General features: G+C 44.0%; 1 protein-coding gene across 3 annotated transcripts in view; it reads left to right on the plus strand.

The window, feature by feature from the left end:
• The window catches only part of RXRA (retinoid X receptor alpha), a 149,526-nt gene that overhangs the window by 112,774 nt on the left and 16,730 nt on the right, over positions 1–20,022 (plus strand). For 2 of the 3 annotated variants that reach the window (XM_042478083.1, XM_042478085.1), the window contains exons 5-8: positions 2,404–2,460; positions 9,480–9,649; positions 15,243–15,372; positions 19,430–19,562. In XM_042478083.1, coding sequence (XP_042334017.1) covers positions 2,404–2,460; positions 9,480–9,649; positions 15,243–15,372; positions 19,430–19,562 — 490 coding nt within the window. The remainder of the gene's footprint in view (positions 1–2,403; positions 2,461–9,479; positions 9,650–15,242; positions 15,373–19,429; positions 19,563–20,022) is intronic. The other variant, XM_042478084.1, reaches the window with a different exon arrangement.

The raw sequence follows: 20,022 nt of genomic DNA on the forward strand, positions 1-20,022 counted from the left end.
CACTCTTGGCAGTGCTCTGAGGTGCATTGGGCACTTCTGATGCAAAATCCAGTTGTGATCTGGCACTTCCTAGTCAGAGGCCTGATGGACGCATCAGGATCTGATGGACATTGATATTCATTGGGCATCAGGCCATGCTGTATCAATCACTCCACCATTATGTAATGGAGGCCCCTACATTGTATTGTCATGGCAAACCCAAGGTGAATATGGATGCTGTGAGACTACTGAATTCAGTTTTGCATATACGTAAGGGCATTTATGAAGATGTTAGTCCAAAGCAGAAAGCCAGCTGTAGTAAGGGCATAGACGTGGAGAGTTTTGAGGCCTGGAATCTTAATACTGAGTTAGTGGACTGGAAGAGGATAAGAGGGAGAAAACGCCGAAGAGCTTTAAAATGGTGCACTAGCATCCTTGGTACACGTCTGAATATCCCTTATCGAAAATGCTTGGGACCAGTGTTTTCAGTTATGAAATGCTTACATTAAAATAATGAAATGCCTTGGAGAAAGCAAAGAGAATGGTGATATTTTCTCCTAAGATTCTTCCTATGGGTATGGCCAGGAGGATGAAGGGAGGCATGGTGGGGAAGCCGCGGCTGTCGCTTCCTGTACCGATTCTTGAAACCGGCACAAACACAATGGGAACCACTCTGTTTGTTGAACCGGTTTCAGGAATCGAATCAAGAGGTAAGGGGAATTGGGCGGTGGTGTCTTCCAACTCTATGATTCTATGAGCTTTTTAGGACTCTCAGCAAGGAAGGAGCGGGCACATTGGTTCTTCTGCATTATTGAGGCTGGTAACTTGCTAACAATAATATAGCCTGAGATATTTAGGCTGAACTCTACCTTCGTGCTATCTTTGCGGCAATTCTGTCCTTGGAGCCTGGCCTTTGTACGCCTTGCGCGGCTAGACTGGCATCAGCTGTTCTCATGGAGTGGTACTTCAAACCTCTTAATGCAGTGTCTGGTTGGATATCTACCCTTGTTTGTTTCCTTCCTTCCTTCCATCATTAAGGCAGGACTTAATGCACTCTATGAGTGTTCCAGGAAGACGAATAAGTGGGGAAAACATCAACCATCTGTTGATGTAAATAGCAATTTTTTTCCCTTTTAGCCTGGCAAACGAGCACTTGTTCGTATTAGCAGAGGCTTTGGGGAAATTACAACCTCCCACAGCCAACAAAGCAGAAGTGGTAAGTCTTGGGGACATTTTTCTGCCATCCTTTCCTCTCCCACAAAGAAACCCCAGAAGTGGTAATAAATCCATTTCTGGGTTTCAAACATTGGTATTTTATGAAACAGTTTAGGCTTGTGAAGTCGAAGGCTATTATGGCCAGCATCCATAGTTTTTTTGTTTGTTTTTTGGGCTATATGGTCATGTTCTAGAAGAGTTCATTCCTGATGTTTCGCCAACATCTGTGGCTGGCATCGTCAGAGAAGATGCTTTGGAAACTATTTAATCATGGAATATCGGTTCGTTTATTGAAGAAGTGGGCAAAGTGTGGTCCCAGGGGCCATATTTGGACCTCTGTTCTTATGACCTTCAGGGCATTAGATGTCACTTTGCTTGGCTCTGTTATAGCTGTTGTGTCCAGTCTGGCCAATGTGCTGAACAGATTGGAATAATCCTATAGTAGGTCCTTGGTATGCTGAGGTTTGGTATCCAGGACTCTTTGTGGATACCAAAATCTATGGTGGAATAAAATGTTATAGTAGGTCCTTGATATCTGCTGGGGTTTGGTTCCAGAACCCCCCATAGATACCAAACTCTGTGGGTACTCAAGTCCCATTAAATACAGTGGTGTAGTGAAATGTCATCCCTTATATAAAATAACAAATGCAAGTTTTTTGGGGGGAATTTAGATCTTATGGGAATATTTTCAAGCTGTGGATGGTTGAATCTGTGGATATGGAGGGCCAACTGTACTTTGCTCCAAGCAAAGAGGATATGATGGTGACCCTTCGGCTGTATCTGGACACCATGGTAATACCTGTACCCCACAAAGTACAAAGTATAGCAATATTTATCTAATGTTGTCCGCAGTAAACAGGAGGATAAAGTTAGTGGGGAAATAATACAGGCTTCTAAGTGGTTACTCACTAAGTTACTCACTAAGACTTGACTCCAGGTGAGCCGGGTAGCAAATGTTTGGGCCAGTTTCCAAATCCCAATGTCTCCGAGAGTAAATCTTTCTTTTCTTCTTCTTTTTTCTTTTGGCAGTTTGTTCCTTTCATGCAAGTGCCGTGTATGTTGATGGCACCATTAATAATAATAATAATAATAATAATAATAATAATAATAATAATAATAATTTTACTATTACTGCTACTACTACAGCAGCCTCAGCAGATACATTTTACTACAATAATGTTTCATTTCCAAATTTTTACTCTATTACAGGGATGGAGCACCATCCATCCCGGCCCACAAGACTCCCTGGAAGGCAGGAAGAACAAGGTATTCCCATTTCAATATTACTAGACCAGCTGTTAAGCAGCAAAAGATGTTTATATATCCAAAAAGTATACTGACAGTCCAAAGTTAACTTGGGGTGGAGAGCAGCCTGGCCTTCCTAGGCTGCACCCCAGAATGTGATGGCTCTTTCTTTCCAATCCTGCAAATCTAAATCAAAAGATTAGTTTTCCTAAAGTGCCTATTTTCCCCTTCTAGTTGGTCCCGGTCCAGTTTTTGGAAACCTGGTCCACATGCAATACGTTCTTCTTAAGAAGATATTGCCCAATAATCTCTATCATATACTTACTCATCTGTAATTTGTTCTGGATTCATGGTCACTGCTAATATGCTACTTTTTCACAGCCACTATTTCACATGTGAAAGAGCTAGTATGGTATAGACTAGGATTCTGGAGAACAGGGTTTGAATAACTGCTCAGCCATGATGACATTGGGCATGTCTCACTCTCTCAGCCTCCAAGGTAGGCAAAGGCATAGCTCCTTTAACAAATCATGCCAAGAAAACACAGTGATAGGCTTATCTTAGGGTTGCCATAAGTCAGATATGACTTAAAGGGACACGTCAACAACAGCAACATATTCATGATTGTGATGGTAACGCTACCATCATAACTTCCCTGCAAACCTACTTTATGGGCCATTAACTATATGGGGAGAAGGGGGCCCATTCTGCTAGTAATTGGAGCATGGGTGCATGAGAGATTACATAGTTAAGTATATTTCACATAGGGTGCATCTGTATTGCAGGAATAATGCAGTGTGACACCACTTTACGGGAAATAGCTCCATCCTATGGGATCCCAGGATTTGTACTTTTACAAGCCTTCTCTGTCAAGGAGTACTGATGGCTCACCAAACTACAAATACCAGGGTTCTGTAGGATGGAGCCATGGCAGTTAAAGTGCTTTCAAACTGTATTATTTTCACTGTGCAGATGCACCCTGAGTGGCTGATACAGAATACTGGCCATTCTCCGTAAGCTCCCCAATTGGATTAAGGAACCTCAGGCCAGCCAAACTTGGAAAATATTATTATTATTATTATTATTATTATTATTATTATTATTATTATTATTTGCATACCAGCACTCAGTCTTGGAGACCTGAAGCATCACTCTGATTTCAGTCTTCTGATGAATTTGGAGTGTGGAGATTTAGTAGAGAAGGACTCAGAGTGTGAAGACATTAGGGACCTCTTTAATAAGAAGACAGGTCTTCTATCTAGAGGAGTGTATATTTCCTTTCTTCCCCTTTCTTGTTTTATCTTCCACCTTTGCTGAAATTTTAAACCTCCCTCCAAAAATAAAAGCGACAGAGCAGTGCATATACAGTGTCATTTATGCACCACTTTTACTGCCTGTCACCTATGGTGAACATTAGACTCCAGACATGTATCTCACCACATGGTGTCACGTCCCTGTCTTATTTTTAATCTATAAATCAATATAACCTTCTATACTGGACATTGGATGGGTCTTGGGATCTTTGGTGCTATTTCCATGAACGACTGACACCATGGATAAAGAATCCGTGGATACAGAGGGTTGACTGTCAGTAAATTGGCAGACTATTCAGGCTGGCAGTTGTAGCTGTCTAGATTCAAAAGCATTTGCACAGTATTGTTTTATGTGAGTGCACACTGTACATTATTCTGGGCTAGGCATCTCTTTACTTTAGTACCTGAGCCACATGTGACCTCCAAGGCAGCTGTTTTGGTGGTTTCCCTAGGACCCTAGCAACTCTAAAAATATCAAATTGGGGGGGGGATTCAAAAGTTTTCAAAGTTTATTTGCCATTTTTGCAGCTTTGCCATGTTTCTCACAATGGGAGGCAGAGGTGTAGTTCTCCAACATCCATGGAAGACCAGTGTGTTTCCTCTCCGTTCCTTTTCATTTGCCCACCCCTACTCTGACGTTGGTCTGACTAATGCAAACTGCTGGAATAGACGAGGCGTTCAAAGGATCGGATCAATTTTGTTTGCAGCAGGTATTCAGCTAGCTGAATTTCCTCTCATCTGGCCAGGCCAGGTCTGCAAAACATAAATAAAAAAAGGATATTGGTAGTTTTTGGTGGGTTTTTCGGTCTATGTGGCCATGTTCTCAGAGAGTTTCTTCCTGACGTTTTGCCAGCATCTGTGGCTGGCATCTTCAGAGAATGTTTGCTGGAAAAAGTGCAGAAAGGGAAACTGGAAATCATAGAATCACAGAGTTGGGAATGATCAAGGACGATGGATATAGATTGCAATTTTTGTGCCTGTTCAGCTTCGGAGCAAGACAAGATAGGGGAGGCATGCTAAGTAGTCTGTCATATTGTGCGTATTCCTGAACTAGGTAAATACGGAGAGCTTTTTCTTTTTCATAAGACTAGAACCTAACAGTGGTTATCTGGAGGAGCAGAATGGTGGGAAATTCAGGACAGTTCATAGGAGGTCTTTCATTAAACTGTGGAACTCAGTGCCACATGATGTGAGGGCTGCCAAGTTGAATGCCTTTAAAAGGGCATTAGGGAAAGTCATGGTGGTTAGAGGATTCAGTAACTACTTCTACGATGGCTGTAGATCATCTCCAGCATCAAAAGCAGTATACTTCTGGCAATATCAGTTGCCTGGAAGCCTGAGAGGGAGGGTGCAAGTGCACTCATATCCTGTGGATGGGCTTTCCATGGGGTGATCTAGCTGGCCAGTGTTTCAGCAGGGTGTTGGATTCGATGAACCTTAATTCTGATTCATCATGGTTCTTCTTATATTCTAAAGTATGAATGGGAAGAGACGGTTCTTGGCTGCGATGGCTACATAAAGCCTCAAAGACAGTTGCTGAAGATAAGATGATAGGGGATGGCCAGAGAGCCATCATTTCCATGCTCTTTTCATGCGCCTCTTTTCACCTGACATGTCCTGCTAGGTCTTTCTTCCCTGAAGCCCTGATGATCATAAAATCTTAGAGCTGGAAGGGATCACAAGGCCCACCTAATCCATCGTCTCGCCAAACAGGGACACATAGCTATAGCATCCCTGAAAAATACCCAGATCAGCAGGCGAGAATGAGTATGGTCAGACCTAAGAGAGAGCAACTTTTTACTTATGGTGAGGGTCATAGAATCATAGAGTTGGAAAAGGCCACAAGGGCCATTGAGTTCAACCCCTGCCATGCAGGAACTCTCAATCAAAGCATCCCCAACAGATGGCCATCCAGCATCTGTTTAACAGTGACCTCTCCCAAACTTGACCTGTGGATCCAGCAAGGAGACTCCTGAGACAATTGAGTTCAGTCCATCCAGATCAGTCTGATCTATACGGGAATCATATTATGTATACCATGGATGGCTGCATGATCCCCTCCCAGTTATTCCAAGAGAAATAATCTCCCTTGGTTCTTCTTTGCCCCAGGAGGGAAGCTGTTGTGGAAATAAACAGCAACGCTTGCAGAGTGGATTAGGTCTCTAATAGGAGACCTCATCCGCAGGAATATACAGCCCTCCTCCTGTGATGGTCTAATCCACATCAAAGCCATCCACAGTGCTTTTCTTTTTTGAATGAACGCTACCCAGATGTGATCACACGCGGCATGAATTGTAGTGACTTTGACTCTCCACTGAATGATAATGATGAAGTTAACCTTCAGCAGATTCCTTAGGCTAAATGAATCGGCTAATGGACTCTGATGGATTGCTGGTCTTGGTGTTTTTGCAGGGAATGCCTCTGTTGCTTCTGTGCTCGCCACGGACTACTTCTGTGTAATTTAAGCATGTGGCACATTTCAATCCCTCTTTGGCCTACAAGAATTCCCCCCCATTGGCATGCCTCTAAAATTCTCCTTATCTGGATTTCTGAAAGGATTTTGGAGTTCTGAATTGCCTATTCTTGGTTTCAAAATGGAACTGATATACATCAGTAATCTTCTGATGTTCTGTTTTGTTTTTACTTTTTTAAAAAGTATCCCTGTGCACTTATTAAGACCAGAATCCTTTAGGGCAGTGGTTCCCAATATGTGATCCTCCACTTGTTTGGGGCTTCAGCTCTCAGAAGCCTTAGCCAACTTGGTCAACTGTCAGGGATTGTGGGAGCTGAAGTCCAAAACATCTGGAGGACCAAAGGTTGGAAACCTCAGATGACAAACTTGGCTTTTTGTAGTATTTTACTAGGATTCAGGAGAATATTTGTGCATCACTTCCATGCCTTGCAAAAAGTTGCACACATATCATTGGGGTAGAATTCAAAGATGCAGCCATGTTAGTCTCAGTATGTAGAGAGATCTTGTAGCTCTTTTTGGGACTAACTGAAGGAAAGAATTTGGCAGCATGAGCTTTCGTAGACTCCAGTCTATTTCATGCATCTGAGGAAGTAGACTGTAGTATATGGAAGCGCATGCTGCCAACTTCTTTCTGTCAGTTAGTCTCAAAAGGTGTTACAAGATCTCTACATATGTGTCACTGTATTTTTCAGTGCTTTGAATGTGCAGAAATGTGCATGGGTCTCACACCAAAGCATGCATGTGTTTTTTAAGGGGGAGATGTTAATGAAAACTGGACACAGAGGCAAAATGCGCGCAGTCTAATTCTGGCATTCCTATGCAGAGTTCTCTTGTTTATATGCAAGCCATTCAGGAGAAGTGGAAATGTAGGGCAGAGCAAACCCATGAAAACAAAAGCATGGGAACAAGACATGGCAAATCTTTTCATCCCTCGCTGGAACCCATTTTTGGCTTTTCAGGCGACACACTTAATCATTAAAAATAAAGTCATCTCTCTATCCTGCCAGGGAAAGGATTCTGCTGAAAGGACCCTCAGTATATTTACATATCTTTCACAATCCTTGCTTGTTAGTTTTTATTCCCCTAAACTCTTCTGCATTTCATTTAAAAAATGAACCCCTATTTCTTGATTTCTTAGAGCCAACCATATTTGATAAGTATTACACATCATGCCTGTAATGATTTGCTTCCTGCCCAGGGGCACAGTGCCACAACTTCCATGCGCCAACCCAAGCCACTGAGTAGCTGGTATCAGCTGTTGTATCTTTGACTTGATGGGAAGTACCTCCTCCATCAATGGTACAGTTTGGGAGATTGAAGTACTTATCCAGCAATTGCCCGTTGGTGTGATGAAGGAGGAACACTTCTGATGAGCACAGAAGGCAAATTCTTTGGGATTTTGGCCCACTGATTTAATCTTTGACACAGGCTTTTGTGTTGTTGTGGGTAACTGCACATCTGCATCCTTCCCACCCCACCCCACCCCACTAAGAGGTTCCTGGTGTGTATCTTAGGGATGCAATTCAGCATTAGAAAGTATTGTGTAATTTTAACAATTTTCTACCTTCTGCACGAAATACCTTTTCAGCATGGCATAGCGGTTAGCATTTTGGCCTGCAACTCTGGGGACCAGGGTTTGATTCCCCACCAGGCAATGAAACCCACTTGGTGACCTTTGCAAGTCACACGCTCTCAGCCTCAGGGTAAGGCAAAAACAAAATCTCCTCTGGATAAAGCTTGCCAACAAAACCCCATCATAGGCTTGCCTTCTTGTTGTTGTTGTGTGCCCTCAAGTCATTTCCAACTTATGGTGACTCTAAGGCAACCCTGTCATGGGGTTTCCTTCGCAAGATTTGAAACCCTGGTCTCCCAGAGTCTTAATCCCAGGTTCAGACCACAACACCATGCAGGCTCTCACTCATTTTCTTCTACCTCCACCTTTTCCTTCTTCTCCCAGGGCTGCTAGCCTCATTTGCCCCCATGGCCACTATTTGTAATGTCCAAAGCCGGGGTAGGCAACCTTTTTGAGCCGAGGGCCGGGTTGCTGTCCCTCAGACAACTAGGGGACTGAAGCCAAAAAATAAATAATTATTTTTTTTTAAAAAAAATTAATTAAATAAATAAACCAGGACAAATGTAGGACAAAATTTTCAAATGGAGGACACATTTTTTTTAAAAAAAATTGAGGACACGCAAAAAAAATGGCTGATTTTTTAAAAATGTTAATATAAATGCATGTTTCAGAGGCTTCTATAGACAATTGCCCCCCTTGCCCACCGCTTGCCCCCTTGCCTGCCACTTGCCCCCCCTTGCCCGCCTCCTCCTGATAGGCCAAAGGCTCCAGCGGCAATCGGCGGCAGGACCGAGCTGGGGCCGGTCCCAAGGCCTTGCCGGGCCGCAGGTTGCCTACCCCTGTCCAAAGCGATCCACTTGAGTTAGGTAGGGTACCTCTGTGATGGGACAATATTATCATCGCTCATATACAAAATGACATGGACTGTTTTCCAACCAATAAGATTTGCCAGCAATGTGGACAAACAAGGGAGAACATGAGGTATTTTTTAGAAAAATGGAGCCCAGTAGGAGCCATCATCCTCAGAGGAAGAATTAAAGAGCGATGTGTGAGTTGGGGAAGTGGAATTGAGTGTTGCGTGGGAAAAGTCTATTTTTACTCCACTGTTGCAGTCTGTTAAGTGCATTGCATTCAAATGGGATGTTTATATTCTGTCATGCTTAGAGCTCAGGAAAAAATGACTGTGCACACATTAATGTTTGGGATGACTGCTCCCAGAATCCCCTGGTCAGCAAGACCATGTTTTGTGAGCAGATGCAACAAGATTATAACCCAGAATTTCATTTGCAGAATTCTGATTCTGGACTTACAAATTTCAAGTGTCCTTAGTCAGATTTCTTTACTACTTGGATGAGGGTCCCCATGTCCGCGGGGTGGGTCATTCATTCTCGGTTTTGACTGAATTTTGTTGGAGATATCCAAATGGTGGAACCTATATTAAAGGTATGGTTCCTCTCCTTGAAAGTAGTGCTACTCAAAGCGGTGGTCCCTGGACCAGTGCTGGTCCTTGAACCCTTGGCTGCTGGTCCCTAGTGAGTTTCTAGGAATTTTAACTACAGTGGAGTAAACCTACCACGGATCCAAAAATGCCCAAGTCTATCGCAGCAAATGCTTTCAGTGCTGAAAGCCTCAGACTGATCTCTTTTCCTTTTTCCCCTCCACCTTCTATTGCCATTTCCAGCTGTCCAGGAGGAAAGGCAACGAGGCAAAGACCGCAATGAGAATGAGGTCGAGTCGACTAGTAATGCAAACGAGGACATGCCTGTGGAGAAGATTCTAGAAGCGGAACTTGCTGTGGAGCCAAAGACGGAGACGTACATCGAAGCAAACATGGGCCTAACTCCAAACTCAGTAAGAAAGAAAAAGAACCCTGACCCTAGTTTTCATCATCAACTAGCTCAAATGACTTTAAAAAACAACAATGGTCAATTTAATTGGGGATATATTTGCAAGGTGTGGTCTGAATACTCTTTAGGTGTGGTCTGATTCCTGAACTCTGGCCTTCCAGGTGTTTTGGACTTTGGCTCCCAGACCATAGGCCAAGATGGCTGAGGCTTTTGGGAGCGGAGATCCCAAATACCTGGAGGACTAAAGTTTGGGAATCTCTACTCTAAAGGCAACAGTTCCCATCTGATCTTGGAGGCTAAGCAGGGCGAATCCTGGTTGGTACTTGGAATGGAGGACCACCAAGTAATACCATGTGCTGTAGGCTACATTTCTGAGAAAGGAACTGGCAAAATCCTTGTCTAAGAAAACTCTGTGACATTCATGGGATCTCCATAAGTCCATAAGTGACTTGAAGGTATTGCGCATGCACGCATATGCACGCACACACATACAGAAGCTTCACCAAAATACACTAAAGGTACCAGATCCCATTTGATCGTGGAAACTAAGCAGTATCAGCCCTGGTTAGTACATGGATGAATACCAGGTGCTGTAGGCTATATTTCAGAGGAAGGAACTGGCAAAACCACTTATGAGTCTTCCTTGCCTAAGAAAACCCCAGGAAATCCATGGGTCACAAAACCTTGGGAAATCCGTGGGGTCATCAACCCTAGGAAATTCATGCGGTCAAGTCAGCGGGTGACCTTTAGGCATGGATACACACACACTTCTTGGTTCTCACCCAGCCCTACTAGACGGAGTCCTTCAGGTGTTCACAGTGGCCCCTTGTGGTCTGAAGAACAAGGCTCTAGGCTCCAGGACCAATTGAGCACCTAAGCCTCCAAGCAGGGTTGGGCCCAATGGTCCTAAGTGCCACATTTTCTTTTAGAAAACAAAACAAAACAGCAGCTACCTTCTGCTGGTTTCATTTGAACAGCTGACAACAAGGGGAAACTGAGCTTTGATTACCACTGGCACCTGGGATACGGCAGCGATCAAGATTAAAGAGACTTCAGGGGAGATGTAATGAGAGTTGCGGCCAGCTTGGGAAGGAGGGAAGGGAGGAGGGAAGGAGAGAGGCCTGGAGAGGAAATGGAGCTGAAATAAATGTCTGCTCCTGGCCCAAGCTCTCCGCCAGCCTCTTTTAGTAAATTGAATGTGGCTTTCTGCATAATTCAGCACGCACTGCTGTGAGTAAGAATGCATGTTGCATCTAAATAGAGGCAGGAGCGGAGAGGAGTGGTTTCAAACTCTGCTGTTGAGGAGTGACTGACTTCTAGTACAGATCAATGGATGGGTAAGGGCGGTTGACAGGAGGGATGGAAAGGGGGTGCATTGGATCCCGCTCCCGTACCCTGGCATCTAGCAATGGAAAAATTAGGCGTGCATTGCATAGGCAAGAGTGCTGGTGTAACTATGTTGTGTGGATACAGTCACTGTCAGAGGAAAGGAAAGTAGACAGGAACTGCAAAGAGAAGGAAGAGAGGGAGCCGGCATCTCCTCAGGGATCATCTGGTGTAACTGTGTTGTGTGCATGCAGTCACTGTCAAATGAGATAAGAGTAGACAGGAACGGCAAGGAGAAGGAAGAGAGCCAACAACTATAGTTCATGGACCCTGGTGAATAGTGTTACTATTTTTCTTAGTTATGGCAGGGTGGGCAGGTGGACAAGACCTCTTCTTCTGCCCTTAACTATTAGCAAAATGGACCTTCTCAAGAGCCAGATCTTCTGAGCAGTGTAGGTCATCCAAAAGACCCAACTGACTTCTCTGTTGACCACAGCTGATGATGGACTGGCATCATGGGCTGCTCTTCTGGGTGTCTTATTTCTTTTGCTTGCCTTCCAGGTGCCACCAGGTTGGCATGAAGGCAAAAGCCACCAGACCTTGGCACCACATGGGATTTGGGTTTCATTTATCCGTGTCCAGGGGAAAAAAAGGTCTCTCTAGGCATCTGGAGGACCTCCAGCACAGGTCAACATCTGCTGGAGGCCACTGAAAAGGCCCTATTTTCCATACCTATCTTGAGTGTGTATGAAGGTGGTAGGATTGACAGAAGGCCCTTTCCTGAAAATCTCAGGATCCAAGCAGAATTAGATGGGAAGATACTGTATGCCAAGTAACCTGGATCTAAGCTGTATCGTGCTTTGTAGGTCACAACCAACACTGTGAAATGTGCCCAGAAACAGACTAAAGTAGTTGTCATAGCAGGGCAGTATTCCTTTTCCTCCTTGAGTTTATTTAGCTGCTGCTTCACAGCTTCAGGCATCCCCCTCTTCCAATCTGCAGTTCCCACGAGTTGTGAGCAGATCCTTTGACACATGGCTTTCGTCTGTTTTGGCTGGCGGTCCCTGCTACAAAGCAGCTGGTTTTTGTTACTTGGTTGCATTTCAAAGTGAATGCTGTTCTCTCCCTCTCTTCATGCCTTCCATTGTTGTGGTTTTGCAAATTACAGGAGGGTGATGCCTTGGGACTTGTGAACTGCAGCAGCACCCCCTGCAGGAGGAATGTGGGGAGCAAGAAGAACACCCCCTTAACTACTACGGATCTTCTCTTCCTCTCTTCTTACACTTTTGAGTGTTTCTGTTTCTAATGAGGCAGTGTTATACTGAGTCAGATCCTTGATCTACGCAGCTTAGCATTGTCAGCAGTGACTGGCAGCAATCGTTTCCCAACATTTGGAGCAGAATTCTTTCCTAGCTCTACCTGAAGATCCTGGGGGTCAAACGTGCAAAGATGCACCAGGCCCTGTTTTGCTTTAATTTCAGAAGACCTCAATAACATTTCAACTGCTTTCTACTGAGTCACACCCTTGGGTTAGTGCATCTAGCCCATGGGTGATGTCTCTGGTTGGCAGCAATGGCTTTCTAGGGTCTCAGGGAGGACTCCATCCTAGCCCTGTCAGGAAGAACCCTAGCATTCCTTTCTGGTGGTCTTCCATCCAAGGCTGTATCAAGCCCAACCCTACTTTGCCCTAATACCAGATGAACTTGGGAACATAGAAAGCTAATTCATACTGAGCCAGATCCTTGGTGGTCTATCTAGCTCCCAAACATTTGTCCTCCAACTTCCAGAAGCCCTAGCCAGCTTGGCCAACTGTCACGAATTCTGGGAGTTGAAATCTAAGACATCTGGAGGACCAATAGATGGAGATCACTAATTTAGCTGACAATTCTGGCTACTAGCAATCGCTTTTTGGGGTTTCTATGTTAGCCCTACCTGGAGCTCGCTAATATTTCTTCTGGATGGTCTTTCCATCCAAATTCTCAAAGCTCTGTTGGCCACAATTCTTTATGTTCTACTTAGTTACGTACCCACCTTAGTTATGTAGCTAAATAATGCATCCTGGCCTGAACCCCTTCTCTCAGTCTTCACTTACTAGGCAGCAGTTGATGAGACTGATGGGTTTGTTCCCCTGTCAATTGGGAAGAAGTTGATTGACATTTCTATTCCCCATGACCAGTCTATGGTTTGGCAATTCTCCCTAACACCAAAGATCACTCAAACGTATTGCTTGCCTCTCTGTCAACAGGGGAACAGACCCCTATTACTTGCAGCAACTGCTACCTGTTAAGTAGAGATTTGGGGGCTTTTACATACAGTGGTACCTCGGGATATGAAATACCCAGGTTACGAAATTTTCGGGATACGAAAAAATCCCATAGGAAAACATTGTTCCGGGTTACGAATGTTTTTTCGGGTTACGAAAAAACTTTTGGTGCTTTTTTCGGCTTTTTCGCACGGAATCGCGGCTTTTCCCCATTAGCGCCTATGGCAATTCGGCTTACGAAGGCTTTTCGGGTTACGAACGGTGCCACGGAACGAATTAATTTCGTAACCCGAGGCACCACTGTATTGGTAAATATGCAGAACTGTGAATACAAACTACTGTAGTCACAAATGTGTAACTCTAACATAACTCTAGGTTACACATTTGTAATTGCCTTCCAGCCATTGTAATTTAGCAGTTTGCCATTATATACGGTTAACGCTCAGCTAGCAAATCATTACACAATTATACAAATTAAAAATCTACCCATGGAGCATGAGATGGTAGGTAATTTCATGTACAGCCTTTAAGCTTTGTGTTATGCAACTACAAAGCATTAACGTGAAATATAGATGTTCTAAAAGATACATTATTATCAACATTGGACGACAACAACAAAAAAGCCTCCCTCAGAAGATGGCTTTCTGTTCAGTAACATTGATACCAGCTGAATGTATGTATATATAAGATCACTGTAGCTGGAAAGTTCAAAATCGTAAGAGTAATGTCCTTGATGGATACAAAAACAGAATCAAAGCCATGTACCATTTCTGTTTCAGATATCCCCTTTCCAATCTGTCAGGCATCCAAATACTAACCAGGCCTGGCCATGCTTAACTTCAAAAACCAGAGATCAGATGTTCTCAGAGTGGGATGGTGCTGTCATGTCATGAGGCCCACCATACCATCAGCTCCTCCATGATGCATTTATGTCTTTGAAATGTTCTCCCAGCCATGGAAGAATGGGGTCTGCTCTGAAATGATCAGTTTCCATAGAGCTGGGGCAATTTCAGAGGGCATTACCCAACCGTGTGTTTGCCAGGGATGAGTGGATTAGTGCATATTGTGCCAATTTACCATACGATGCATAGTCATTTGTATCCACTAGCAAGCCAGCATGGTGTAGTGGTTTGATCACTGGACTTTGGGTCTGGAGATCAGAGTTTGATTCCCTGCTTGGTCATGGAAACCCAATGGGTGCCATTGGATGAGTTGCACACTCTTTGTTCCAGACAACCTTGTGTAGGGTTGACTTAGGGTCACCATAAATTGGAAATGACTTGAAGGCACACAACAGCAACAACAACAACAACAACAACAACAACAACAACAAAACATCACTCTGTGTATTTCTACACGGACTTCCTAGGTAGCATGTTGGAATCAGACATAAAAACAGTCAAAGAAATGAACTTTTCTCTTGAAGCCATATTACCAGTTCTTCTTTCTGCTTTTCCTTGGAACCATTCTCTTCCTCACATGTGATTTTGGGTATGAATATCTACACACAATGGATGTGTCATAATCATTTATCTGTTGGGGAGAATACAAAAAGCACTTCCATTCAGAGTAATTGCCTGTACGACAACTTTTTTATCCTTTCTGTCGTAATGACTGATAATTAAAAATCAGGATGAATAACCGGGTCAAAAAAACCAGAACAAAACAATGGATATGTCATGATGCCTTTGGTCATGAGAGTCTCTTCAGCCCATAAGATTAAGCAGCAATGTGGGGAGATGAGGACAAGAAAGCAGACAAGTCTAGGGGGAAGAAAGAACAAGATGAACCTTGAATTCAGATGCTTCCAGTCATTATTTGGTGAGGGCTAGATTGGGACTCCAGGAGGGCTGGATCTGACCTCATGGTCTAAGAATGCCTAAGAATCTGTTTTAGTCAGCAAGTGAGAGAAACTGATGCTTCTATGAAGGCTGATATATCATCTCCATGCCCTCCTTATTCCATTTTCTTCCTCCTTGATCACCTCTGGCTTCTTTTCTCTTTGCAGCCCAATGATCCAGTAACCAACATCTGCCAGGCAGCAGACAAGCAGCTCTTCACGCTGGTGGAGTGGGCCAAAAGGATCCCCCATTTCTCAGAACTGCCACTGGATGACCAAGTCATCTTGCTCAGGGCTGGTGAGTGTGGTTTGAAGCTGGCAAGGGGTGGAGGCAGACAACAAATCTAGGTTCAAAAAGTTATCCACGCTTGCTGTTTGCACACTTCTGGTGCATCTCTTTAGTTGTTGTCTTCACCCTTAGGTGGCTATAGCTGCCATCCTATGCGGGACATATGAAAGCATAAGTCCATGTTATGATTGCATATTTATTTATTATTTTGGTTGTTGTGGAAGTTGGTATTCTCTTCTTCCCATTGCAATTTCCATAGCCCCATCCCTGCAGTACCCCCATAACCACTCTGTTGCTAGTGAGGAGCAAAAGCGGATGGGGAAGAGCCTGGCTATATTACATTGCTGTTGTTGTGTTGGGTTATTATTATTATTATATTCCACTCTGTCCCCAAAATTGGGACACAAAATGACTTAAATATTCCCATTGCTAGACACAGGCACATCATCCACTGAAGCCTCCGGGGAGCCTCAATGGACATCAGTGAGATATATTCTCAGGCTCTGAGGACATAACCAGATGCTTCTCTGACCTCCCCACTTCTCCACCAACCATGGAATGATCATGCGATGGGGGCTATCATAATGCAATGGTTAGAATTGGAGGTGGTGACAGGGCAGTTGGAATGGAGTTGTGCATATGTTGTGCACTTGGTTATGTAGCATTTTTGTTCTATGTGGCTTTTAAATTGTGATTAAACCAGAAAAAGAAGCCATATTGACGATACTTATCATGTGCAACTGCCTCCTACCTGTAGCTGTTCAGTCCCCGACCCATCCCTTTTCATTGATTGGGAAAACCTGTCAATGACCTCCCAATTGCGCTAGTAGCCATTTGCAAAACATCACTGATGGGGCCGTTGCAAGATTGGCAGTCACATGGCGCCTGTGTCCCCTCCTCTCCCCCATCCCCTCTCCCCATCACTATTCTATTGATTTGTTTTTTCCTGCCCCCCCCCTTTAAAAACACCTTAGTGTGCAGTAGCAGAGATCTGAAACTGCATGAAAAAAGAGTAATAAAAATGAAATAGAATAACTGAAAGTCATGCTAGGTAGGGAAGAGATATGGGGTTAAGGGAGAGTTAGGAAGAAGAGCCTCAGTCATGCAATTGAGAAAATGTGCGGTGTTGGCTGCTCTGAAAGTGGTATGTTTCCATTTTTTAAAACATGATGCAGTTGCTGCAAGAGCAGGGCTCATGTGGTAATGTCCTCTGTGGACCACTAGTGAAATTTCACTGAAAATATATAGGAACAGAGCCATTTTCATATAAAAGCAGGCACTTTCTAGGTCCTCTTAGACTGAGTGTATGTGTGGGAACCATGCAGAAGCTGTAACAGGTTCTGTCCTTGGGAAGTCTTCCTACTCTGTGATTCCATACTGATTCCATATTGATTCACCAGGAGGAATACCTGGTCATTGGCAAAAAAAAGTGCAAACTTGAAAGACACACACAGGCAAAAGTGAGTCAGGGCCACCAGTGTCTTTATCACAAGGATCCTCATTTGACCCCTGAAGTCTTTTAACCAGCGGCGTTATGTATAATTGAGCACAGGGAGCCGCCTGGAGGGAGCAGCTACCCATGAAATATTGAACGATTAAAATTTAGCTAAGAGTGGTGGCTGGGTTTCTGTGTGCCTCTGCCATGCTACAAATGTATTACAGCTTGCATCTTTTAAGGGGGGTGTAGTACCACTGGCAGTATCCATGGATAGTGTTGTTGATGCCATTGCTAAGTGGCGTGAGAACTCCCATGTCTGGGGGATGGTGAGTCCACTTTGGATTTAATCTGAATTCTTAAGGAGCTGTCCTTAAGAAGGTAATGTCTTGAACCTGTCTGCAGGATAAGGTTCAGTTTGGACTACAACCCAAATCAGACAGAAAAAAGTGAACTGCTTCATTGGCATTGGAGCTACCAGGCACCACTTGAGTGGTTTCTTTAAGGAATATCCAGAATGGACACTCGCAACTAGGATAAAGCGGCCAAGAGCTGGAGCTGGAAAGCATTGGTTCATATTTCCATTTCAATTTCTCCTGGGATTTTGTGAGTTCCGAAGTCTGAACTCCAGAGAGATACTTAGGAGAGAGAGTGTGACTTGGCCAAAGTCACCTATTGGGTTTCCATAGCTGAGCAGAAATTTGAACCCTAGTCTCCTGAGGTCCTAGTCCAACACTCAATCCACTACTCTGATTTTAATAAATAGGATTTACATGACAATATTTATTCAGAGAATACCTGATTGCCTTCCTATGACTCACCCAAGGTCACCCAATAGGTTTCCATGACTGAACAGGGGTTTGAATCCTTGTCTCCTTGTGTCCTAGTCCAACACTGTTACCACACTGCCTCTTATAGTGGCATACTAATTGATAATACATAGCAACAGTATCACCTCCCTTTCAGGGTTGTTGCAACAACAAATATTGTACTGTATTAAAGCACAATAAAATGTTGTTGTATTCATTCTGGTACATGGTCCACAACCATCTATGAACCAATCAAGGCAGATCTCTGAGCTTGTTCCTGGTAGATAGGAGAAGGGTGCCATTCTTCACAAGTCTGCAGCATGTTCTTAGTGCACCCAGCATTTCCATAGACTAGATTCCCTACGAAATTGAGCTGATGTTCAGTTTCCCTGGTTGCTGAAGGTTAGTACAGAATTCTGATTATTTAGAAATAAACCACAGGAATAAGTTGGTATGGGCATGTTGAAACAGCATGAATGGGTTCTTGGCTTTGGCAACACCTAGACCCTGAGGGCTGCTGCAGAGGAAGTATACTGACAGAAGCCTCAGAGATGTCATCTTGAGGCTGTTGGCAAGAGATGCCCACATTTGGCACAGAGTTGGAGGAGCCATCAGCCAAGGTCAAGGCAACCTGCAAAAATTAAAGTGAGCCGCAACAGCTTTCTCCAGATTTGAATCGCAGCTTTGCCTTCTTCACTAGAAGGCTGGCAAGACTTCAACACTGTGTTTGGTTCATGTTCCGCCCCCATGTCTCTCACTCCTCTTTGGCTGTTTAAGGATGCGCCTGTCATCTTCTTCCCCACCCGTTGTGCTGAGAATTGGTCAGGAAATATATCTGGCTGTGGACAAAGAGGCAGCATTGCCAGGGAGAAAATGGATTGGCATAGCCACATGGTGATTTATGAGAGTGGCAAATTTAATCCATGCTGGAGTTTTAAAGAAACACTTGCGGTGTGCAGAACCTATTTTGAGAATTGTCATAATTCACTTGAGGAACCAAGGTATCATTCAGAAGGTGGGAAATCAATATTGATTAGGTGGGGGACACAGAAGTATGGATTCGAGAACAGGGCAAAATCTCTGAGCTGGCATGGATGTCTCCCATAGACCCTCCAAAGATGCTACCTCTCTGCTCCAACTACTACCCTGAACTGCCTCTGTTCTACCATCCCATAGATGGAAATAGGTTGGTTGAGGGACTATTTTTTCCTTCTCCCTCATCCTCTGGACCTCCATTATGCTCACACTAATCATCTGGATAGGACTAAAGAGAATGGTTGAGCTCCTATATCAGTCTATCTTTCATAACTTCATGAACATTTAACAATGTTGCAGAAATGCATCGATATCCTATTAGTGAATTAGAAAGATCCAGTCATCCAGGCACTGTCAAGAGTGTTCTGATGTGCTTTGGGCATTTCTGATGCACATTAGGCACTTCCGGTGTGCGTTGGGGACTTCTAATGTACATTGGGCACTTTTGCTGCAAACCATGCACTCCTGTTGTATTTCAGGCACTTCCTAGCCAGTGTCTGGATATGCGTTGCGGAGCACTTCAATGCACATTGATGCTCGTGGTACATTAAGCCATGGTGTATCAGTCATTCCGCCATTGAGCAACAGATGGCCATATGTTCTAACACCATGGTAGCTCCTTGACGAATATGGACATCACAACACTACTTAATTCAGTTTTGTGCGCATGCAGGGCTATTTTCAAAGATGCAAGTCCCAAGCAGAATGTCAGCGATGGTTATTCCTCTTGTGCTGTGCTTTGGCAGACTCCCCAAACTCCTCTTTTCCCTGTTTTATTTTTTTCCAGGTTGGAACGAATTGCTCATTGCGTCTTTCTCACATCGGTCCATAGCTGTGAAAGACGGGATCTTGCTAGCCACAGGCCTACACGTCCACCGGAATAGTGCTCACAGTGCAGGGGTTGGTGCCATCTTTGACAGGTGAAGAGGAAAGAACTTGCAGATGGAGGGTGTGTTGGGATAAGGATGGTGCTAGATGGAGCTTGTTGGGGAGGGAAAGGTGTGAAGCAAGAAGCTGGGCAAGTCTAGGTAGAACAAGCCAACTGCAGTTCCTGAAATGTTGAGAGGGACCTATAAAGGTGAAGATATAACCTAGAGCAGTGGTTCCCAAACTTTGGTCTTCCATGTTTATCGAATTTTAATTCCCAGAAGCCCCAACCAACTTGGCCAGTAATCAAAAATTCTGGGAGCTGAAGTCCAAAGTATCTGAACAACCAAAGTTTGGGAACCACTGACCTAGAGGCTTGTCTATTAAAGAGCTAGGGTCAGGTAGGAAATGAAATAGTCAGAAAGAGAGTTAAAGCTGTTAGGAAGAGAAGAACTGATAAGATCTGAATAGGGTTTGGAGAGCTGGGAATGTGGGAATTCAGGGAGAATGGTT

Source organism: Sceloporus undulatus, chromosome 7, assembly GCF_019175285.1.
Source record: "Sceloporus undulatus isolate JIND9_A2432 ecotype Alabama chromosome 7, SceUnd_v1.1, whole genome shotgun sequence".
NCBI lineage: Eukaryota > Metazoa > Chordata > Lepidosauria > Squamata > Phrynosomatidae > Sceloporus > Sceloporus undulatus.